The following is a 21720-nucleotide window of genomic DNA, read 5'->3' on the forward strand; positions in this document are numbered from 1 at the left end:
AAGTGCAGGGTCCGAGGCAAGGGGATTTGGGCAAAGGCACGACCCCGACTCGGGCCCTCCCCCAAGGCGGACCTGAGCTGAAAGGCCGAGTGTGGGTGTGGGCGTCTGCACCGGAGGGTGGGTGGGCATGGTGGGAGGGGAGGGTGGGTGGCAGCCTCAGGACCCTCACCACAGCAGCCCCAGTGGGACAGGGTGAAGGTCCAAGCCCCTGCCGCCCAGTCCTGCTTCCTTCTGGCTCCCCGCCTGCCCACTCTCTCCCCTCGAGATATATATATATATATATATATATACACACACACACACATATATATATATATATATATAATATATAATATAGGTCTCTCTCTCTCTCTCTCTCTCTCTCTCTCTCTCTATTCGACTCTATTCTAGGAGACAAAACTCCATAATTTCTTTTCTCAGTGCAAATGGGGGTGGGGTGAGGGGCCTGTCTCCCTGGCACCAGCCTCCTGGGAGTCCAGAGAGGACCTGGGGTGGGTAGGGTAGGGATGGGGTGATGGGGCAACAGGGCCACTGCGGAACCTGCCCTGCCCCCACCCGGACAGGGTCCACGTGGAGTACGGAGGATTTGGCGGCCACCACTGGGACCGGGCAGTTACCTGGGAACCGAGAGGAAGACCCACGTGAGGAGCCTGCCACCCCGTGGCCACCCCGTGAAGTTCCTGCCTGCCCTGCCCCAGCCCACCCTGTGCCCCCAGCCCCACCACTCACTGGGAGCCCGGGGACGCCGGCCCTCCTGGGGCAGAGCCATTGGGCATCCGAAGTGGCTCGAGGGCCAGGGCACTGTTGGGGGAGAGGGACAACATGGGGAGGTCAGTGCCCCCTGTGTAACACCAGCTGCCCTGTGAGGCTGCACCATGCTTACCTCTGGCTTTGGGGGAGCCCCAAGGACTCTGGGCTCTTCACCCCCTCCGTGGTCTGGGGGGGCTGGTGGGCCCTGGGGGCCGGGACAGAGGTAGCAGGGTCTCTGGTTGCACTGTAGGGGGACCCGTGGGGTTACTGTCACTGACACCCTCCTGGGCACTCTCAACCCTCAGCCCCCTGCTTGTGTAAGCAGGGAAGGAGTGCACGGCTCAGGGGTGTCCCTCACATCCGAAGACCCCTGGGAGCCGCCCACCGGCAGGAGCAGCTCAAGGTTAGTGGGACACGAGCTCTGCACACTCCAGCCCCCTTCTGACCCTACTAGGCCTTCCCACCCCAGGGCTGAGTGCGGGACCCTGGGATCCAGGATCCTCTCCTGTGGCCACGTGTGGGCAGAGGCACAGCCCTAGACCTTCAGCTTCCCGAAGCTCTGAGGCAGTGGCACACACCTGGGCAGAGGAGGGTTCTGCAAGGGCCACGTGGAGTAGCTCCAGGGCAGGGACAGCCCAGGGACCAGGCTCTACCCGCCTCCCCAGATTCTCCCCTTCTTGGCCCCCCAGCGGCTGCTCCCTAGCCAGTTACCTGTCCAAGGAGCTGGGGGCGGAGTGTGTCCCTCTGAGGGTGGCCTGGAGGTCCCCAACACTGACCAAGGCCTGGCAGGGGGCTGTGCGGAGTAGAGTGGCCCAGAGGTGTGAGACTCGGCGAGCTTCACACCAGCCTCGCTCCTCAGGACCAGGTGTGGACAAGGCCAGGGGAAGGCTGTGTACGGGAGGGCTGAGGGTGAGGTGGGCAGGATGGGGAGCGGGTAGAGAGTGGCTCACCCGAGGGCTCCGCTACTTTGCTGCCGTCTGTGGCTTCCTGAGGTGCTGAGGAAGGGATGGGATCCTGAGACCTAGGAGGCAAGAGAAGGAGCCTAAGGTGCAGCTGGGGTCGGCGCTGGAGCTTGAGACAACCAGGCCCTGGGCACCCGCCACTAGGCCTCACCTGAGCTGCAGGGTGCTGGGGGCCGCAGGGCCAGCTGGGCTCGGGGCAGGGAGGTCCGGGGGCCCGCTGCGGGGCTCCTGTGGGGCAGGGGGCCCAGAGTGCGGTTCCTTCTCCCTGCAGGCTTGGGGGCCAGCTGGGGCATCCACAGGCACTGGGTCAAAGGTAGCTGTCCAGCTGGGGCCTGGAGAGGTAGGGCAGCACAGGGGTGAGCACAGAGGCAGCCAGATGCACCCGACCACGCCCACCCCGCGCACGCACCCACCTGGAGGCTGGGGCCCGGGGCTGGGATGAGGGGTGGGCCCAGCCCTGCCACGGGCCACCCGCCGGTCACCATCCTCGTCGTCCTCGTCCTCCTCATCGTCCTCGTCCTCCTCGCTGTCTGTGCTGCCTCCGCTCCTGCCCCAGGGACACCTGTCAGTCAGCCACTGTGCTGGGCACCCTCCTGACCCCACCAAGGCCGGCTCCAGGCAAACGATGGGAAGGAATCAAAGGGATGGAGGAGGGGGCAGCGGGGAAGAGGCCCAGAGAAAGAGCCCATGTCCCATGGTGGTGGGAACTTGAGTGCCCTCTGGAAAGAGCGTGGCCAGCAGCACAGGGGCGGAAAAGCCCCACCCAGCCCTCAGCAGGAACAGGGACACTTCCCACCCCCTGCACAGCCTTCGCAGGGAAGGCTGACTCCGCACTCCTCCTCCATCCATTATAGCCTCGGAGGAGGGCAAAGTCCAGCAGTGCAGCTGCTCCAAACGTAACGGCCGAGTGCTGACTAACACGCAGACACCGTGTCCAACAGGGAACCGCTAAGCAAACATGGATGCTGCTAGACGGTCACTGACTACCGTGACCAAAAGGGGCTTGTCCGTACAGTGACAACGAGCCAGACGCTTGGGTAGACAGACAGGGTAGAGGGAGCTTCCTGAACCTGGAAACCTCGGAGGGCATCTCCAGAACCCACAACCCATGTCACACTCAACAGGGAGACCCGATGTTCCCCCAGATCAGGGAAGTGACATGGGGGCCTGCTCTTCCCACTTGGAAAGGAAGGAGCAAAACTATCTCTAACTGCAGAAAGGGTGATTTTGTATATAGAAACCTAAGGAACCCTCTAAAACTGTTAGAACAAGCAAGTTCTGCAAGAATGCAGGATACCAGATCAATGTGCAAGAGACTTGTATTTTTACACACTTATGACAACTTCAAAATGGCTTTGAGAAAACAATTCCACTCAGGATTGTATCAAAAAGAAAAAAATGCTTAGGAATAAATTTAACAAAAGCAGCATAAAACTTATACTCTGAAAACTACAAAACACTGTGAAAAATAATGAACACCTAAATAAATGTAAAGACATCCCATGTTCATGGACTGGGAGACAAAATATTGTTAAAATAGCAACACTCCCTGAACTGCCCTATAGATTCAGGGCAATCCCTCTCAGAATCCCAGCTGGCTTCTTTGTTGAAACTGACAAACTGATCCTAAAATTCACCTGGAATCTCCAGGAACCTGGAATGATCAACACAACTTAAAACAGAAGAACAAACTGGATGCTCCCATTTCCAATTTCAGAACTCACTACGATGAAACAGTAATCAAGGGTGGCCCCGCCGCAGAGAGGTGTACAGACCAACGGACCAGAAGACAGAGGCCAGAAATAAACTCTTGCACGTACAGTACAAAGATTTTTGACAAAGGTGTCAAGACCATCCAGTGAGTGGGAGTCTCTTCAACATCTGATGCTGGGACACTGGCATTCCCACACACAGAAGAATGAGGCTGGACCCTCCCACCTCACACCACATCTAAAAAACTAGCTCAAGCTGGATCAAAAACCTAAACATTAAGAGCTGACATTGAAAACACAGGGATGCATCACAACCTTGGATTTGGCAATGACACCCATAAGCGCAAATCAACTTGGCAGGCACACAATGACACACCAGTGGATGGCAAGTGACACACAACCACACCTACCCGAGGGATGGGCCTCACACATAGGAAGAGGCAAAATCTATAGGGCAAGAAGTCAGGAGAGCATCACCCTCGGAGGGCGGCCAGCAGGGGGCACAGGGGTACAAGGATGGTTCTGCTCCCTCCTCTGGGTGCTGGCAAAGGGATGTCCACGTGTCCGGACACTTAAGATTCGTCTACTTGTCTGTCACCCGTCAATTAAAAATGTTAAAACACTCTAACCCTCAAATCAGAAGCCACAGGGGTCAAGTTGCAGGCCCTGAGTTGGTATTCACATTGGCAAGTCTATGCCACCCAAATGCATTTAGTCAGTGATTCTGGGGCCAGCCAGTAAGAGAAAAAATAATGTACTTCTTGTACAAAGAGCAGGTCACAGCTTACTGACCTGCATGCTGGGACTGTGAGGGAGGGACAATCATCATGTCTCATTTCACTGGAATTTGGGGAAGGAGCCGACAGGACACTTACTGCCCTTTTGGGAAGAACACCTCACTTGCCCGACAGCTACCGCAGGGGAGAGGAGGGTGGGGGTGGGGGCAGATAATGGTTCCATTCGCACCTGGACCAAGCTGTACCTGAAGGACCCACCTACTGTTCCAGCCTTGCACACGCGGTTATCCTACTCCTTTTGTAACTGAACTCATCTGAATTGGGTTTTTATCACTCACAATTGAAAGCGCCCCAAATAATACACACACTACATTCTCCTTACTTTTCTCACTCACTCCAGCTGGTGAAAACCGTTTTACATGGGCCCTGTGGCCCTGCTGTGCTGGGGAGCCTGCAGGAGGGTACTCACCGCACACCTGGGGGCTGACCCAGGCGGGCCCCCCTGGCCAGCTGGCCGCCCTGCCAGGCACCATCCTCTCCATCAGACCCCCCCGAACCCTGGCCCTCTTCCTCGTCCTCCTCCTCATCATCGAACTGCTGGATCCGGTCCTTGTAGCATATCTCAAGCAGGTTGGCGTTGGGCTGCGGGGGGGGGGGGTGGTGGGTGGGTGAGGTGAGCTGACTGCCTGCAGCCCGCCCCCACCAGCAGGGGTCGGGGCAGCACTCACGTTGTCGTCATCTGCGTTGAGGGAGAAGGTGATGTTGGCCGTCTTGTCGAAAGGCGCGCTGCGGGAGAAGCACAGGGGCAGTGAGGGGAGGCTCGGGCCACTTCGCCCTCTCATCCCCTCGCTGGACGACCCTCGCTCTCCTCGGGCCCTGTACCAGCGAATGCACCTCCTCGCTAAAGCTGATCTGTACCCCCAAATCAACTCTGGCAGCACCCTCCGTCAGCACAGATGTCTGCAGAGCGGAGTTGAGTGAGTCGCCCAAGCTGCACACCCCCAGCCGAGTGAGGTCCCACAAGGAGACGGGGTCAGGCCCCACCTAAGACTCCTGAACCTGTTTCCTCTACCGTAAAATAAAGGACACAGAACCTAGCTGGAGAGGTTGTTTTTAGGGTTTGAGATCATATGCTGGGTGAGATTATTTATTTTCTATGCACACACTTCCCCCAGAAGACGGCTCACTGTTCACAGTGACTTTACTTGGATGCAGCCTCACATGGGCCGCCCCACACAAAGCATCGCCCCAGCCCAAAGAGGGTCAGCCTGGGCCAAAGCAATCAGCCTTGGAGCTGAAACAAAAACGCTTCTGTGTGGGTCCCACTGCCAGCCCGAGGCAGGACCCAGACGGGGGCGAGTGATCCTAGGGCTCGTGGGGAGCGCGGTGCTCATCACCTCCAACTTCCAGCCTTTCAGTGTCCACATCTGCCCACACCCATCTCTGCTCAATTCTCTCTCTTTCAGAAGGCCTCACAGAAGTGCAATTCCTGGGTTAAGGAATTAAATCCATGCATTTAAAATACTGACACAAATTGTGGAAAGAGATTTGTCAGTTTATACTCCTACCCGCAGACTGTGCAATTTTTCAACAGCCTCCTACTTGTTTTGTTTGCATCCTGCACCCCCTTTTTTTTCCTGGGGCACCAGTCTGTCCTCCTCCTGTTCTGTGGAAAGAGCACTTTGTATCTATGCCGAGGTCTGGGCTCCACGCCATGTGGTAGGGATACTCCCCAGGTTGTTATCTGTCTCTCTGACTCAGGAAGTACATTAACAATCTGAGTGCTGACTTGGCACCAGCCGTAGTCCAAGCACGTGACAGATGGACTCACAGCCACCACCAGGGCAGGTATTCTCATCTCCTTCACAGAGAGAGGGAGCAGCCCGCTCGCACAGCTGGTGGGCACGGCAACCAGAGCCCTGCGAGCAGCACCTTCAGCCCTGAGATTAAGATACTCGTCCATTTTCTGTTCCAGAATGCTTCATGGCTTTACTTTTTTCTTACATTTAAAGCTTTTAACCTCACTGGAATTTATCTTGACGGAAGAAGCAACACAATTTCATCCCAAAAGGGCAGCCGGCTAAGCTGAGGCCATGCACCGAGTGTCAACACCCCCGCCAGGAGGGGTGGTGTCTTCCTTGGCCAGTGTCCTTCCTCTCCAGGGGCCTCCCAGCACCAGGCGCTGTGCGGGACAGAGCAGCAGCAGACACGAACCTCACTTCTGAGTCCTACAGGGTCTCTGTCCGGCTGTGGGCCCAAGTGACCACAGCTGACCCTCCCACAGTAACTGGTGAGTGCCCTGGGGTGAGTGACAGCGCTACGTCTCCCGGCTGCAGATGGGCTCCTGAGCCCTGAGCAGAGGGTCGTCATGGCACGTAACTGGGCAACACCTGAGAGGGCCCGGCATGCTGCCTGTGATGAAACAGACCAGGCCAGGGCCCCGGCCCCCACATGCAGCCCCTAAGGGGCCAGCCGGGCCTTTCTGTCACTACCCAACTCAGGAACACCCCCATGGCATGCCCTTCGGTGACTGTTCCACTTTTTCTTGGGTGTCATGGACTCATCTTCTGCTCTGACAGCACTGGCTGCGCTGGCCACTGAGCACATCCCCCAGGAGCCTGCATGGCCCCCAGGGCCCAGTGTGAGTCCACAGGCGGTGGCTCCGCTCCCACCCCAATACAGTCTCCCCTTCAGACTCTCCCTGCCTGACCTTCCCTTCGCTATCTACCCGTTGCTGTCGAAAGGCTGTTCGTGAAATTGACAAAACACTAAAACTTTTAATTTTTCTCTGTCAGCTAAAAACTTGGACAATAAAGAAGGCAGGTCACGAGCGCAAGCCCAGAAGCGACTGCTGTCAAAGTGTTACAGGACAAACACAAATAATCAGACCTGGTCACTGAAAACCATCTCTCATGAGGCCCTGAGGCCTCCGCGGGGGGAGGTAGGCCAGCTCTGAGTCTGCGAGTATCTGTCCCACAAGCTCCGCAGCCCAGCTCTGCACAGCCAGCCCCCGTGTCCCAGGATGCCCACGCCTCCTGCCTGGTCCTCAAGAGGCGGGGAGAGGGCCGAGGTCAGCTGCTCTCCCGGCTGAGCCCCACATAGGGACACGAGGAGGATGCGGGGAGGACGGCGGGAGGAGCGCGTGCTGGACGGCCACCTCACACCCCTCGCGTCACGCGGCCCGTGGGCCCCGCCTTCCCCAGTCTCGCACGGGCCACACTCACTTCACGCTCTCCTCCTGCTCCCCAAACTCCTCGTCGTTGAAGCCAAAGTGGTCGATGAAGGCTGAGGTCATGCGCTGCATCTGGAAGTCCATGAAGGCCTGCCAGGGTGTGGGGTGCGGTCAGGGCCGGGCGTCCAGAACAGCCTCCCCGCCCCACCGCCCACCGCCCCCACCTGCTGCAGCACCGCCTCCTCCGGGAAGTTGAACTCCTTGAGCCTGTCATCCTCGTCATCGCTGGAGGAGTGCAGGTGGTGGGTGTTCACCTGGGCAGCGGGGGTGGGGTGGGGGGCAGAGGTCAGGGCCTGCGGAGCCCCCAGAGAGGACGCACGCGAGCTGGGGCCGTAGGGAAGGGCGTCCGGGCTGGACCAGGAGGAGGAGCACCGGCGAGGGCTGACGTGGGCGCGCCTGGGTGCAGGGGCCTCACCAGGTCCACGGTGTTCTTCTTGTTGGTCTCCGCCAGGGGTCCCGACACGAACGCCTCCCACCGCTCCCGCAGCTCCTCTGGCAGCTCTGCTGGGGGAAGGGGAGTGTGAGGACACAAGGCCCCGGGCGCCCAGCCTCCTCCCGCCCCCAGGCCAGCCCCAGCCCTCACCCTTCAGCAGCTGCCCCAGCTGCTCGGCGTTGGGCCCCTTCTCCGAGTTCTGCGCCAGGGCGTTGGCCACCCGTGTCAAGTGGCCCATGTAGCCTTTCCGAGGGCCCCCTGCGGACCTGGACGAGAGGGGCCGCGGCTGGACACAGACCCGCCCCGCCCACCCAGCCCTGCCCTCCCCAGGGAAGGCCCCGACGCTCGCTCGCTCACTGCACGCGGTCGTTCTCCTCCCAGGAGGTCAGGATGCGCTCCACCAGGCGGCACTGCTGCAGCAGCTGGGGGGAGCAGCGAGGGGCCGGTGTGGGGTGGGACCACGGCTGGGCCCTGCTACCCCAGCCCGCTTCCAAGCCCCTGGTCTGCCTACAAGGAGCGTGCAGCGAGTGTGCACACGTACGGTCCTCCTCTGCTCACCCAGAAACGCCCCCTGCCTGTGTGATGCCCGCTCAGCTCACCCAGCAAACCCCAGAGCCACTCCACCTGCCTCCAACTCCTGCTTGTCCAAACCCCCAGCGCCCCACTGGTCAGCTCCTCCCTAGGCCCCGGGCTACAACCAGAAAGGCATCTCCACTAGCGAGGGGGCCATCACCCTGGGAGAACCCTTCCTGGTCCCCCAGGACACCCACTGTCCCCCAAGGTCCCCACTCCACTCATCCCCACCCCCACACGTCACCCTCTACGTTCCAAGGCTCTCAACCTAAGGAAGAGGCTGAGCCCCCAGTCCCTGGCACGTGAATGGCCTGGCAGCACCCAACAAGTGAGGGGCAGGCGTGGGGCGGAGCCGGCCCCCAGGGATCCAAGGGGGACCGAGGAGCCCCACTCACGTGTTTCACGACAGGGTTCTGGGCAGGTGCGTCAGAGCTGCTGTTGGAAGGAGGTCCAGAGCTCAGCATCGTGCTCACACACACCTCCACTTGGGCGTGCAAAAAATTGTTGAACACATAGTGGAAGAAGAGGTCCTGGGGGGAAGGGGCACAGGCTGGCTCGAGCGGCCCCCACCCAGCCCCCGTCCTCCCCGCCCAGCCACCCCTCCGCACAGCGCCCCCTCCGCCCCCTGCCCTTCGTCCCCTGTACCAGAAGGGTGTTGGGCACGTCCAGCGCCAGGAGCTCCTGGGTCAGGGCCGCGTCGCTGGCGCTCAGGGCGCTGGCCAGCAGCTTGACCACGTGCAACCGCGTGTTGCCCAGCGGCGGGGCCAGGCTGCCCCATGTCGTGCGCAGCGGCTCCAGCTGCAGGCACAGGAGCAACTCAGTTCCTGCCCCAGCACCGCCCTGACTGCGGGGCGCCCTTGCTGCCACCCCCTCCCCCACGCGCCCTACCCACCTCAGGCGGCTCTAGCAGGAGTTGGTGGAAGCGGCTGAGCCGTGGGCGCAGGGCATGCAGGGTCCCCACGCTGGACACGGCGTTGTCCAGGGGTGTCTGGGCTAGAAGCTCCAGCTGCCCATCCACGCTGCTGAAGAAGTTGTTCACAGTCACAGACTCGGACCTGCAGAGGGACGGTAGAGGGCAGAGTGAACCGCCCAGACACCCTGTGCACATGCACGTGTGTGCACACGTCTGCATGTGTGAACCACACCTGGGAGGGAGTGAGAAGCTGCTGCCCTTGGGAGCCCGGGATCCTGGGGGCAGTGACCCGCCCCAGCAGCCCGGATCCCAAAGACCAGCTCGAGGCTACAGGCGGTCTACTCACCCTGTTTCCTCATCTGCCAGAAGGGAACAAGAGGACTCCTCTCCGGAACCCAGCGACCCCCAGCCCGGAACTGAAGGGTGGGGCTCCGAGGGGTCACCTGGGGAGGGAGGCCGGCCTCTCACCTGGGCCTCCTGGGCTCCAGCAGTGTCAGCAGCACCTGGATCCCGCTCACGATGACAGACTGGCTCTGATCCCCCTCCAACATGTTGCTCAGAAGCTGCTCGATCGTCTCCTGCCTGGGGCCGGGGTGGCAAGCGTCAGGGAGGAGGGCCCCCAGGTGGCTCCCCCTTCCCTCTGGACTGGGCACCACCCGCAAACCCACTTCTCCAGGGTGGCCAACAGCTGGTCAGGCTCCGGGCTGTCCTGCACTTGGATCATCTGTTCCTGGCTCAGGCGGACGATATCGCACAGGGACTGGGAGGCGTTGGAATGTTGCTGGGGGAGGGGGGAGACAGAGCTGACACCCCGGCCCCGCCCTTGGGTCGGGAAGCCCCACAAGTTGAAGACTGGGCACCCGCCCCTGAGGACAGAGGGTCACACAGACCCCGGGACACACGTGCCGAGGGAGAGAACAAAAGCACTGAACACTGGGAAGGCAGAGACGACAGAGAGAAAGGGAAACCAAAGACGACTTCCTGGAAAAGGAGACACCCCACACAGACACCACACTATGCACAGCAGCTACAGAGGAGAACAACCCGGGTGTCCCCACCTGGTGAACAGATAAGCAACCGTGGTCTACCCACACACTGAAACGTTCTTTGGCCTTAGAAAAGGATGAAGCGCTGACACACATTACAACATGGATGAACACAGACAACCTGGCGCTAAGGTGAAGAGGCCAGTCACAGAAAACCCTGCATCATGCAGTCCACTTATACGAAACGCCCAGAACAGGCAAACCCAGAGACAGAAAGCAAACTGGTGGCTGGTGTGGAACAAGCAACCATGAGGGAAATGGGGAGCGGCAGCTAATGGGTACAGGGTTTCCTTTGTGGAGTGATGAAAAATACTCTAAAATCAACGTGGCAAGGGCTGCACAACCCAATGAATATACTAAAAGCCACTGAATCCTATATTTTAAATGGGTGAGTTATGTGGTATGTAATAAAGTTGTTTCAAAATAAACAAAGAGAACCATAAGCAGAGCTCTGAGTCTAACCCAACATGTGCTTCCAGGGCCCACCCACACAGACCCCCGACCCATGCAGACCAACCAGGCCACGGGCCACACTTCAGAGCCCCTCACAGATGCCCTGCCACCTGGCTCATGGCAGATACCTCTAGTCCCTCTACCACAAAGGCCTGGACAGTCATCACTCTCCCAGGCCAGGCACTGGCTGAGTGCCTGGTGCTGACTACCTGCGCCTGTGGACCTGTGCCTACAAGCCAGTGGGCCGGGAGGACAGACTCAGGGCTCCTGGGTGGCTTCTTTGAAGGACCGGCAGAGCTGATCCAGGCACAAGAGACAGGAAGAGCCACCAGGCCACAGAGCCAGCAACAGAGGGGAGGAGGAGAGGGGCCCCTGGGCAGGGCAGCAGCGAGGGGCCAGGGCCAAAGGACCCCCTTCAGAGCCCTGACCCCTCAAGGGATAATGGGCCAAGTTCCTGAGAAACGTTCCATGTGTGTACATGCCTCTTCTGTTCTCAGCAGGAGCCCCCCGCTCAAATACACACAGTTCCAAATGCTTCCTTTTCTCATCAACTCATTTAAGAAGGGAGTGGAGGGACAAGCTGGTGTGGGTCGGAGGCTGGAAACATCAGGTGGGTGGGCTGCACTCACATTGTCGTCCTTTGATGGGTGGATCTGCTCGATGAGCCGCTGGACGATCTTCTCCTCGTTGAGCCACTGGGGGCGAGAAGGTGGAGCTGCGCTCACTGACCCCGCCCCTGCCGCCCGCCCCTGCCCCGCTGCGGCCCCTCGGCACTCACGTTGACCACGTCCTGCCTCAGCTGCGGCCGCTCCACGCAGGTGAGGAGGCGCAGCAGGAGGTCCATGATGGCCGAGGTGCCGATGTGCTGCAGCAGCAGGTCCACAAAATCGTCCTTCTTCCGCAGGAAGGCCACGAGCTGGGGACACAGGGACTGGCACGTCAGCGCAGGACCCGGCCCCACGACCACCCGCCCACCTTCCTTGGGGCCCCAGGCACCTGGTCGGTCTTGCGGTTGATGAGGACGCCCATGACCTTGCTGAAGAAGCTGGCCAGCAGCGGGTTGAGTCTGCCGCTGCTCTGCAGGAAGCCGTAAAGCCGGTGCAGGAGGGACTCGTCCGCACCCAGCGCGTCGTTGATCTGGGGCACGTCCGACGTCAGGATCTCGCAGGCCACGCTGGGGTACCTGACACACCCAGAAAGGGGCGGGGAGGGCACGGTGGGGGCGGAGGCCAAACCACCCCGCCTCCCAGTCGCAGCCCATTCATGCTCCCCACCCCCCAAGGCAGCATCCAGCCTCCTGAGCCTGGACCTGACCCCCTACCAACACCTGTCCCTCTATTCCCTCTACCCCCCACCCTCCAGTCTGACCCAGGCCCAGCCCCGATGACCCTTCTAAAATCCAACCTCACCCCCTCACCTCCTTGTACACCCAGGAGAGGGCTGCCCCACCCAGTGTGCCACCCAGGGCCCTGGGGGACCACAACCTTCTCCATCTCTGCCCCATAAACTGCAAGGCCTCTGGGAAGCGGGTTCCTTGAGGCAGGGCAGGGACCCCAGGGGCAGCTCGGCACAGGTGTCAGAATGGAGGCTCCCTGCTACTATGAGCAAAAGCCCAGTCCACGGGGCCACTGGACACGCTCAAGGGGGTACAGAGGCCGGGCGAACAAAGCAAAGAAGGGAGAAGACACACGTGGGCGCAGGTAAGTGACAGATGAACACTGGGGGACACTCTGCTGGCCCCCCCAGAGGTCCCCACTGTGCACCAGACCCCACACTAAGCAGCTGGCAGCACCTCACAGACCCCCACTTCACAAAGGGCAAAATGAGGAGAAGCAGTCACCCACTCCCCATCTGGCTCAAGACCTCCGGGGACAGAAGATGCAGAGCTCGTAAGGACCACCTGCGTGTCTACAGTGTGAGGAGCCAGGGAGAGGGCGACACCAGGGAACCAGGACTGTCCAGGACAGACTGAGCAGGGCTCAAGAAGGGAAGCAAAGGGACTTCCATGGTGGTGCAGTGGTTAAGAATCCACCTACCAATGCAGGGGACACGGGTTCGAGCCCTGGTCTGGGAAGATCCCACATGCCGCGGAGCAACTAAGCCCATGCTTAGTTACAGCGGCAACAAGAGAAGCCACTGCAATGAAAAGCCCGCACATCGCAACGAAGAGTAGCACCCGCACCCGCTCGCCGCAACTAGAGAAAGCCCGCGCACAGCAATGAAGACCCAACGCAGCCAAAAATAAATAAAAAAAAAAAAAAAAAAAAAAAAAAAGTAGGGCAGCAGAGACCAGGGCAGACAGAAGCCTCCCGTCAGGGAGACGATTCCCACTGACCCTCAGCAGGGCCCTGCCCTCCTCGCCCACCCTCCCTGGCACACCCGAGGGCCCTACGGTGGGAGGGCAGGACAGAAGAGCATGGGGGAGGGGGCGCAGGCACACCCTTAGCACCTGGCATCGCGCTGGGCACTGGGGACGTGGGGGGTGAGGGGGCAGGCCTCACGCTGCCCATACTCCAAAAAGGGGACAAAAACCCAACGGAATAAACCATGGAAATAAAGTGGGGGTGGGGCGTGGGCCAATGAAACAGACTGCCCAAACACGGCGCCCCCGACGGCTGGGGAAGGGCCCTTGGGTTCCTTCTGCCCAGCCCTCCGTCTGGGAGATGTCTGGGAAGTCCCATAACAAAAACGGAGTCAACAATGTCCACAGCAAGTCGGGGTGTCCCACCGTGGGGGACCGACAGGCGGGGCTCACTTGTAGCGCAGCCGCTCCTCGCCGCTGGCCGGTGGCTCCTGGGTGACCCAGGCCACCATGGCCTGCAGGTGTGGCGGCTGCAGCAGAAAGTCCAGCAGCTTTCGGTTGACGACCTTGCACTCCTGCAGCACGTCCTCCTCGTCCAGCAGCTCGGGCAGGCTCAGGTCCTCCCGCTCCAGCAGCGTGTCGAGGTGCGAGCTCGTGTGCAGGTCAAACTTCCAAAACATGGCGCCCTGCGGGCAGGGGCTGTCACCACGTGGAGTCCGACCCCGCCCGCTTCCCTCCACCTCCCAGCCTGCGAGGACCACCCTATGGGCGACTGTCCTGTCCACTGCCGAGCCCCCAGGCCTGGGGAAGACCCCCGGGTGCGACCACACACAGGCCCCGTGGAAAACAGCCCTGACGCTGTGCACGGAGCCGCCATGATCCTGTTCCCCCCCAGGGCCTGTGTCCACTGTCCCCACATCTAGGCTGGAACTGTGCTCATCCTGGAACCTCCGGCATCAGACTCGCTTCAATCTGCATTGCTGAACAAATTAAAATGCCCCATGACAGCCAGCACGGTTGCCATCCAGCCCAGCAATCTCCATGCTGCGTGCAGGGTGTGGGGTAGAGGCAGAGGAAGGAAGGTCTGCGACGTCTCCAGGCTGTGGCCGCTGCCTGGACACTACACACACACACACACCCCAAGCCCCCGTACCCAGTGCCACAACAGGAAGAGGAAAAGTTTGAGGGGAGGGGGTGGCAGCTCCCAGAACAGCGGCTGCCTGGGGCCGAAAGGAACCAGGACAGGGAACCACCTTATCAGGGAGGGCGGAAAGCCAGCGCCCACCACTGGAGGATGGCAGCTCGCTGGCCAGCACTGGAGACCCTGTACACCTGGCTGTGGCCCACCCCACCCAGCACTGGCCTTAGGGCCATCTCGGGTGGAGCACTGACTAGGTGCCAGGTGGGTCCAAGCCCTCGACGAGCAGGGATTTGGTTGCTCCTCTGAAGATTTCTATAGGCTCCCAGCGTCGATCACCGGGTAGAGACCCGCCCTGAGCTGGCCGCCAGTTCCCAGGCCACTTGTTGCCCACTCAGGTTCCCTATGCACCGGGTGCTGTGCCTATGGCCCTTGGGAGGGGCTGTGGTCACCCCACTGTACGGGCAACCACACCCGGGTAAGCTGGGCCCCCCGAGCACCGTGCAGGCGCTGACCAGAGCTCACGCACGTCAGCCACCTTGTGAAGACCACCTGAGGCAGAGACCACTGAAGACAGACCCAGAGGCCAGGATGCCCCTCCCGGAACCTCCCAGATGCACAAGCCAGTCCCTCTCCTACAAAGCCCTCCCTCGCTGTTTCTGGCCCACACCATCCCAACCACCGAGAGCATGCCTGCCAGACGGGGCACCAGTCCAGGGGAGAAAGACGCTCGACTTGGGAAGCAGCTGGGGCTGAAAGCGGGGCAGAGTTGGGTGGCATGTGTGGCCGCGGGCAGGCAACTGGCCTTCTGCCCCTCGGTTCCTTCAAGACGCCACCAGCACGCAGCTCTCCCTTCCAGCCTCCTCAGGAGCCTCACTTATCTCCTCCCAACCCTCAGGGTGACTTCTCAGTGACTGGAAACAAGTGGCTCTAAATCTGCAATCCCTGCCGGGACTCATGTCAGTTCCTAAGCCCTGGCCACCTATGGTTGAAGGTGGAGTGGACGAGCCATGACCTCGGGAGACAGCAGCAGACACCGACCCCAGACAGTTGGTGGATATAGGGGGCACTTGAGAGCACCCAGTCCCGCAGGCCTCATGGGTCCTGTCCGACAGCATGCCGGGATAGCCCCCTTAGCCCTGCACCCCACCCCCCTCAGGACGCTTTTCTGAAACACAAACATGAGCACCTCATGCTTGTCCCCCCGAGGAGACCCTGAGGTGGCTCCCCCATCTCTGCACAAAGACCCCAAGGGCCCCTGACCATCTCCCGGCGCTCCCCACCCAGGACTTCCTGCTCGTCAGCACTCACTGTCCCAGTCTTGCCTGAGTATGTGCACCAGGCTTTTCACACCTGCCACCCCCTTGGCCGACCCACCTCCATGTGTGCGCCGAGCCCAGGCCACGTCCCCTGGTACCACCCTGTCCCCGAGCAAGCTCTGGACTGGCTGCTCACATGTCGCCCCGCGACTTCCCTTTCAGGGCGCATCTCCTCCAGAGCCTGCAGCCCCCTGAGAAGCCTCTTGTGTGACGTCACTGCCTCCAGCCCTAGGCCTCTGGGTCTGCGGGAATGGGGGCATTCTGCAGACAACACGCCAGACACATGAAGTGGACAAACCACGTTAGCTGCACCCCCGACACCGTTCCCAGGCCCACACAGCCATTATCTCAATCTACCCTCACAATCGCCCCCAAGGAAGGAACCGATGGCCCCATTTTACAGGTGAGGAAACTGAGGTGCACCGAGGTCTGGGGGCTGGTGAACTGTGGAGATGGCACCCAAACCCCAGGAGGTAATTTCTCGGGGTGCAGGGCCTCATCCCATTCACTGGTGCCCAGCCACTGCCAATGAACACTCACTAAGTAAGTGAGTGAGCTCAGGCCCAAGGTGGTTGCCAGCACCGGCTCTGCCCTGGCTATGGCCTTCCCTAACCTGGCTCTCACCAGCTGACACCCTCAGGGAGCTGAAGGCCAGCTCTTTCCTGGTCCCCGTGGGGCTGAGCAAAACGCTAACCTGCAAGTCCAGCACTTACTCAGTGGACCTCTCTGAGTTCAGGGAGGAAGGCTGGGCCAGGTCCCTCACAGCCTGTACAGCCCTTACGCAGAATGTGCCCTGATAGGATGGTGGACAACGCAGAGAGAACCTTCCTGGCTGGGCTGCTGTGAGCACCCTGGGCAGTACCTAGCACGGTACCTGGCATGCAATATGTGCTCAGAAACACTGAATGAAAGACACCCCAAGTTTTCCCACGGACCCTGCTCCTGAGGCAGGAAGCTGACATACCTGTCAGGGCATCAGTAAAGGGACCCGCTCCCCCCATCCTGTCTCCCCCAGCCACACTCAGAGGCTCCCTATAAACCACAGTCACAGGTCAGGTGGGGTGGGGTAGGGGTGACCACCAGGGCAGGCACGCTGGGGATGGGAGGAAGGAGAGTGGGCTGAACCCAGTGCCGAATGTGGGTCCCTGTGTCGGAGTGAGGACCACTCTCCAAAAGGAAATCAAGGCAGCACCCCCGCCTCTGCAAGTGCTCAGAGACCTGCCTTTGCACGAGGGCAATTCCCCACTTCTGCCCAGTTCCCAGACCTCTGAGGGACCCTTCCACCGTCCTCTTCACTTCAAGACACAGCCGGGCCTGAATGGGTTTCCTCAGCTGGGTGGACCTGGGACCAGAATCACTTCAAGGGGCAGCCACTGCCGGGCCCAAGGGACAAGGAGCTCGCCATGGCGAGAACACCACCTCCTTCTACATCACAGACTTGTGCGGCGATAAGGAGACCAGAGAGGTCGAAAGGCCACCCCGGTGGCGTGAACAAAGCCAATCACCAAAGACTACGTCGTATATTTCCATTTACATGAAACATCCAGAAAAGGCAAATCCATAGAGACAGAAAGCGGATTAGTGGTTTTCAGGAGCTGGTGGACATGGGGGGTGGGGGGGAAGAACTGCTAGCACGTATGGGGTCTCCTTTTGGGAAAAGGATGTTCTAAAAAAAAAAGTTCTAAAATCAATTGTATACAACTTTATTTGTCAATGATACCTCAATTTAAAAAATCCATTGTAGGACTTCCCTGGTGGCACAGTGGTTAAGAACCTGCCTGCCAATGCAGGGGACATGGGTTTGAGCCCTGGTCCAGGAAGATCCCACATGCCGCAGAGCAAATAAACCCGTGCGCCACAACTACTGAAGCCCGCGCGCTCTAGGACCTGTGCGCCGCAACTACTGAGGCCGCGCGCCTAGAGCCCGTGCTCCACAACAAGAGAAGCCACCGCAGCGAGAAGCCCGCGTACCGCAACGAAGAGCAGCCCCCACTCGCTGCAACTAGAGAAAGCCCACGCACAGCAATGAAGACCCAATGCAGCCAAAAAAAAAAAAAAAAAAAAAAAAGAAAGAAAGAAATGATTAAGCCACAAAATGTCTGGATTAGGATATACTGTCAAGATGGGAAGGAATAAAAAAGTCTATAATAGTCATTAAAACTTGAAAAAAAATCCATTGTGGTGACTGATGGTTGCACAACTCTGAATAGACCAGAAAATGTTGAACTGTGCACTTTAAATGAATAAGTCATATATGGTGTATGAATTACATCTCAACCAAAAAACCGTTATCAAAACCAAACAAAATCAAAGCTGTCTGAGGCTGCTGTGACAGGGCCAGGCCTTGGCCTTGCTCTGCATCCAAGACACCCCGAGCTGACCAGCCGCCAGGGCGGAGCCGAGGCTGAGGCGTGAAGGCTCCTCCTCGGGAGCACACCCAGGTCCCCCCTCCCCACCCTCACTGCCAACGCTGTCCCTGAGCTAAGCAGGCCCCCCAGAGCTGGGGGACAGGGCCCTGCCAACCCCTTCAGAGAACCTGTGCACCTGCATGGCACTGTATCTCTAATCAAGACGACCAGGTACAGCACTGTTATTATTCCAATTTGATAGCTGAGGAGATGGGGACCCGCAGGGGTCGAGTCACAGCAGAACCAGGACTCAGCGCCCTCTCCAGAGCACAGGAGGAAATTCTCAAGGCTGAGACACACCCACACACTTCCAAAGCATCTGGAGACATGGCACAGGCTACGCTCCTCCCACCCCACCCCTCCCACCCCTCCCACCTGCTTCGGACAGCAGGTAGGACTTCCCTCCCAAAGCTGGCTTGCCAGAGAACGGAGAATGGAGAGCGGGTGCGGTGCGGAGGGCTGGGGGGTGTGGACTCCAGCGGCCTCAGAAACCAGGTGGCCCCTTAACTCTCGGAACCTCAGGTCCCTCCTCTGAAAATCAGAGGAGGCTGCAAAGATCAGATGCAGTCGAGTGGTAGTATCCTACGAACATCAGGTCTCAAGCTCTACGCAGAACGAAGATGCAGACACAGGAGAAGTGGAAAAAAGAAAACAGAAAAAAGAGGAAAACACTTTCCCCCACCACAAACTCTCAATTCACTCTAGCCTCAAGTCCTGACAGTCAATCCCACCTTCCACTTAATGGAACTTCCTGGAAGCCCTGGGAACTGGACAGGAGAGGTGGGTTTCGTTCTTACTCTCTAAGGTGTGAACGTGGGCAGGCACTTGGCATCCAAATGCCTTGTTTCCTCATCTGTGAAATGGGGGCACAGCCATCGGGAAGGGCCATTTTATGAGAACAGCTGGGTCAGGCCAGTGGTCCTGATACAGCAGGTGCTCAGCAGGTGTTGGCCTTTCCTATCTGTCCCTGAGGCCAGGCTAGAGCCTGGACACTTCTGAGCAGGAGGGAAGGAACAGCCACTACCCAGGGTGACGGCGCTAAAAACAGAAGACCTGAGGAAATGCCCCATTTGCCTGAGTGACTGAGGTCACTCAAGTGCTCTGGTGGGCGCCATACACCCCGCCACCCCCACTCTTTGCAACTTTTAGCGAACTTCAAGAAAACGGAAGTGACTACCTACTGGTATTTAGCGACCGTTTGAAAACCATGACTCTGGCTGCAAACGGAAGAAGGGGAAACTGTAAATGAGAAAGGAAGCCATTAAAAACGAAAACTACCCCTCTCTCTGCCAGCTCTGCCCCATCGCCCCAGGTTTCCTGCGTTGTTGTGCTCAGGCCTCCAACACCAGCTGCCCCTCTCAGGAGCCTGCCAGGCCCTGGCCCTGCCTGGGCTCAGACAGGGCCCGACTGCAGCTCCCACAGAGCGTCCCCACTGCCGCTGCTGCCACCGTCCATCCAAACACAGCCCCGCCTGCCAGGGAGCCCGCGGGCTGATCCTTTATCTGCCACCCCTTTCTCGCCTGCCCTGGCCCTGAAGCACCCAGAAGTGGAGGTCAAGTGTGAAGAGGCCTCTGGGAGGGCCTAGGGGCGGCCACCTGAGATGCCCCGAGGCTCAGCAGAGACTCCAACATTGGGAGAGGCCATCTCAGGCCTGCTGCCGCTGCTGCCCTCCGCCACCACAGGCCAACAGGCCCCTAAAGAGACAGCGGCCAGGCGAGCCGCAGGAGGGGAGAACCTGCTGCTGGCTGGCCAGCCCCCAGCCCCTTGCAGGGCCCAGCAGGTCAGAGGACAGCGAGACCACCACCCTCTAACTGCCCCCCGTCTGTCAGCTCTCAGCCAAATCTGAAATGAAATGGGGGTGGGGGACTTCCAATTCCAGGAAGGGGACAATGGATAACAGCAGGACCCAACACAGACCCAGCAAGGTAAGCGGCGGGACATCCATTTGGAAGTAGGGGCCACAGAGGCCAGAGGAGAGGGACCTGGCCAAGGCCACACGGGACGATGGGCTGGGACTTTCCTGTGGCTCATCCTTCCCATGGGGGGCTGGGGGGGTGGGGAGGCAGCAGTTAGGGGCACCACCTCCCACCACTCTGGCCCTAGACCACACCTGCCCAGGGGAGGTGGCAGCTCTGGTCCAACCCCAGAGGATGGAACAATTAGGAAACAGAAGAGAATGGGATACCCAGCCAAGGACTGAAGAGGGGCCTGAAAGCTCCCATTCAGTGCCATCTCCTGGATCGGTCATGGGTTCAAAGGGGAAAAGAGCAACGAATAGATTTTGAAATAGCTCTTGGAAAACAGAGGGCAGGAGTGTTACAGGGTGATCCAAAGTCAGAAAGGCCTGAGTTCCAATCTGCCTCTCCAAACTCCCATCTCTGGGGCCTTAGACCAGGGACCTCACTCCACTGAGCCTCAGTCTCTCCCGAGAGACACCTTGCGGTCACTGTAAGACGGCACTTCCCATGGGAAGATCCACAAAACCAGTGTTCAGGGGGAAGCCATGGTTCAGCCTGGAAAGGAAGGTGTGTCCCCACCTGCCAGGCGCTGAGCCTGCCCAAGCTCCCTTTAGGAGACGGCAACGCGGGGAAGGCTCCTCGTTTCCACCAAGGCGTCCAGGCCTCTCTCACCTCATCTCTTGCTGCAACCCGCATGGCGCTCACCACTCCCGCCACACCTGCCTTCCCTCCAGCTCTCTGGGCCTGACTAGCCAGCTCCTCGTGGGTCCTTCAGGCTTCAGCGCAGACACCACTTCCTCCAGGAAGCCTCCCCTGACTTAGAGGCCTTCCCTTCTCCACACTTGCACAGCTCCCGTGGTCACACTACAATGGCATCTGAGCGCTCTGCGACAGGACTTGCCTGTTTGGTCACCTGCCTCCCGCAGCAAGATGCCAGTTTCCCGGGACCTAGCGTAAGGCCGAGCCCACAGCTAGAGATACTTCTCTTCTTTAATTTATTTTATGGAAGTCTAGTTGATTTACAATGTTGTATTAATTCCTGCCGTACGGCAAAGTGACTCAGGTATACATACATACACATTCTCCTTCGTGTTCTTTCCCATGACGGTTTACCCCACGATACTGAATCTAGTTCCCTGTGTTATACAATAGGGCCTTGTTGTTTTAGAGATACTTCTTGAACTGATGAAAACTGGAGTCCAGAGGGGAAAGGTGACCTGCTATGGTCACTTGGCCATGGATCCTGAAAGAACATTGGGTGGGTGGGTGGGTGGGTTGGGGGGAGACCAGCAGATTCTCCTTTACTGGAAAGAAACAGTAGGTATCCCAACAAAACTAACTATTAAAAACACACAAGTAAATGAAAGTACACAACTCAGAACATACAGCCGCTCACAGTAGCAAGAAAGCCAATAAGCCACAACAATACAACACCCAAGCAAGAAAGCAGAGTTTCTCCACTGCAGCACTACTGCCAGCTGGGCTGGGAAACACCGTGTTGTCGGGGGCTGTCCTCTGCACTGGAGGAGGTCGAGCAGCATCCCTGGCCTCCACCCACTACATGCCAGGAGCACCCCCTGAGCTGTAACAACTAAAAATGTCTCCAACCGTCAGTAAACGTCCCCTGGGGGATACCATCGCCACACCCCCCCGCCCCCGAGGTGAGAACCACTGCAATGGATAATCCCAACTAAATACTGACCCTAAAAGCTGCTCATCCTGGTGCACTTCCTGCACCTTGCTCTCTGCTACAGGCTTCTACACACTGCACGCTGAACCCCAGA

At 59.2% G+C, this 21720-nt stretch overlaps 1 protein-coding gene across 1 annotated transcript; it reads right to left on the reverse strand.

Moving 5' to 3' along the window:
• Positions 1–725: 725 nt before the first annotated feature.
• Positions 726–20632, reverse strand: PPP6R1 (protein phosphatase 6 regulatory subunit 1; the record flags this gene model as incomplete). Its single annotated transcript, XM_079724336.1, has 23 exons — positions 726–801; positions 884–994; positions 1462–1543; positions 1701–1771; positions 1864–2044; positions 2126–2259; positions 4631–4803; positions 4890–4947; positions 7386–7483; positions 7558–7647; positions 7809–7894; positions 7977–8092; positions 8184–8248; positions 8795–8929; positions 9045–9197; positions 9292–9454; positions 9781–9894; positions 9981–10093; positions 11441–11506; positions 11590–11727; positions 11808–11994; positions 13567–13799; positions 20609–20632. The coding sequence occupies 23 exons, from the start codon at positions 20630–20632 to the stop codon at positions 726–728; spliced, it is 2667 nt and encodes an 888-aa protein (XP_079580462.1).
• Between the last annotated feature and the right edge of the window lie 1088 nt (positions 20633–21720).

The sequence above is a fragment of the Hyperoodon ampullatus genome (assembly GCF_949752795.1).
Source record: "Hyperoodon ampullatus genome assembly, chromosome: 18".
NCBI classification, from domain to species: Eukaryota; Metazoa; Chordata; class Mammalia; order Artiodactyla; family Ziphiidae; genus Hyperoodon; species Hyperoodon ampullatus.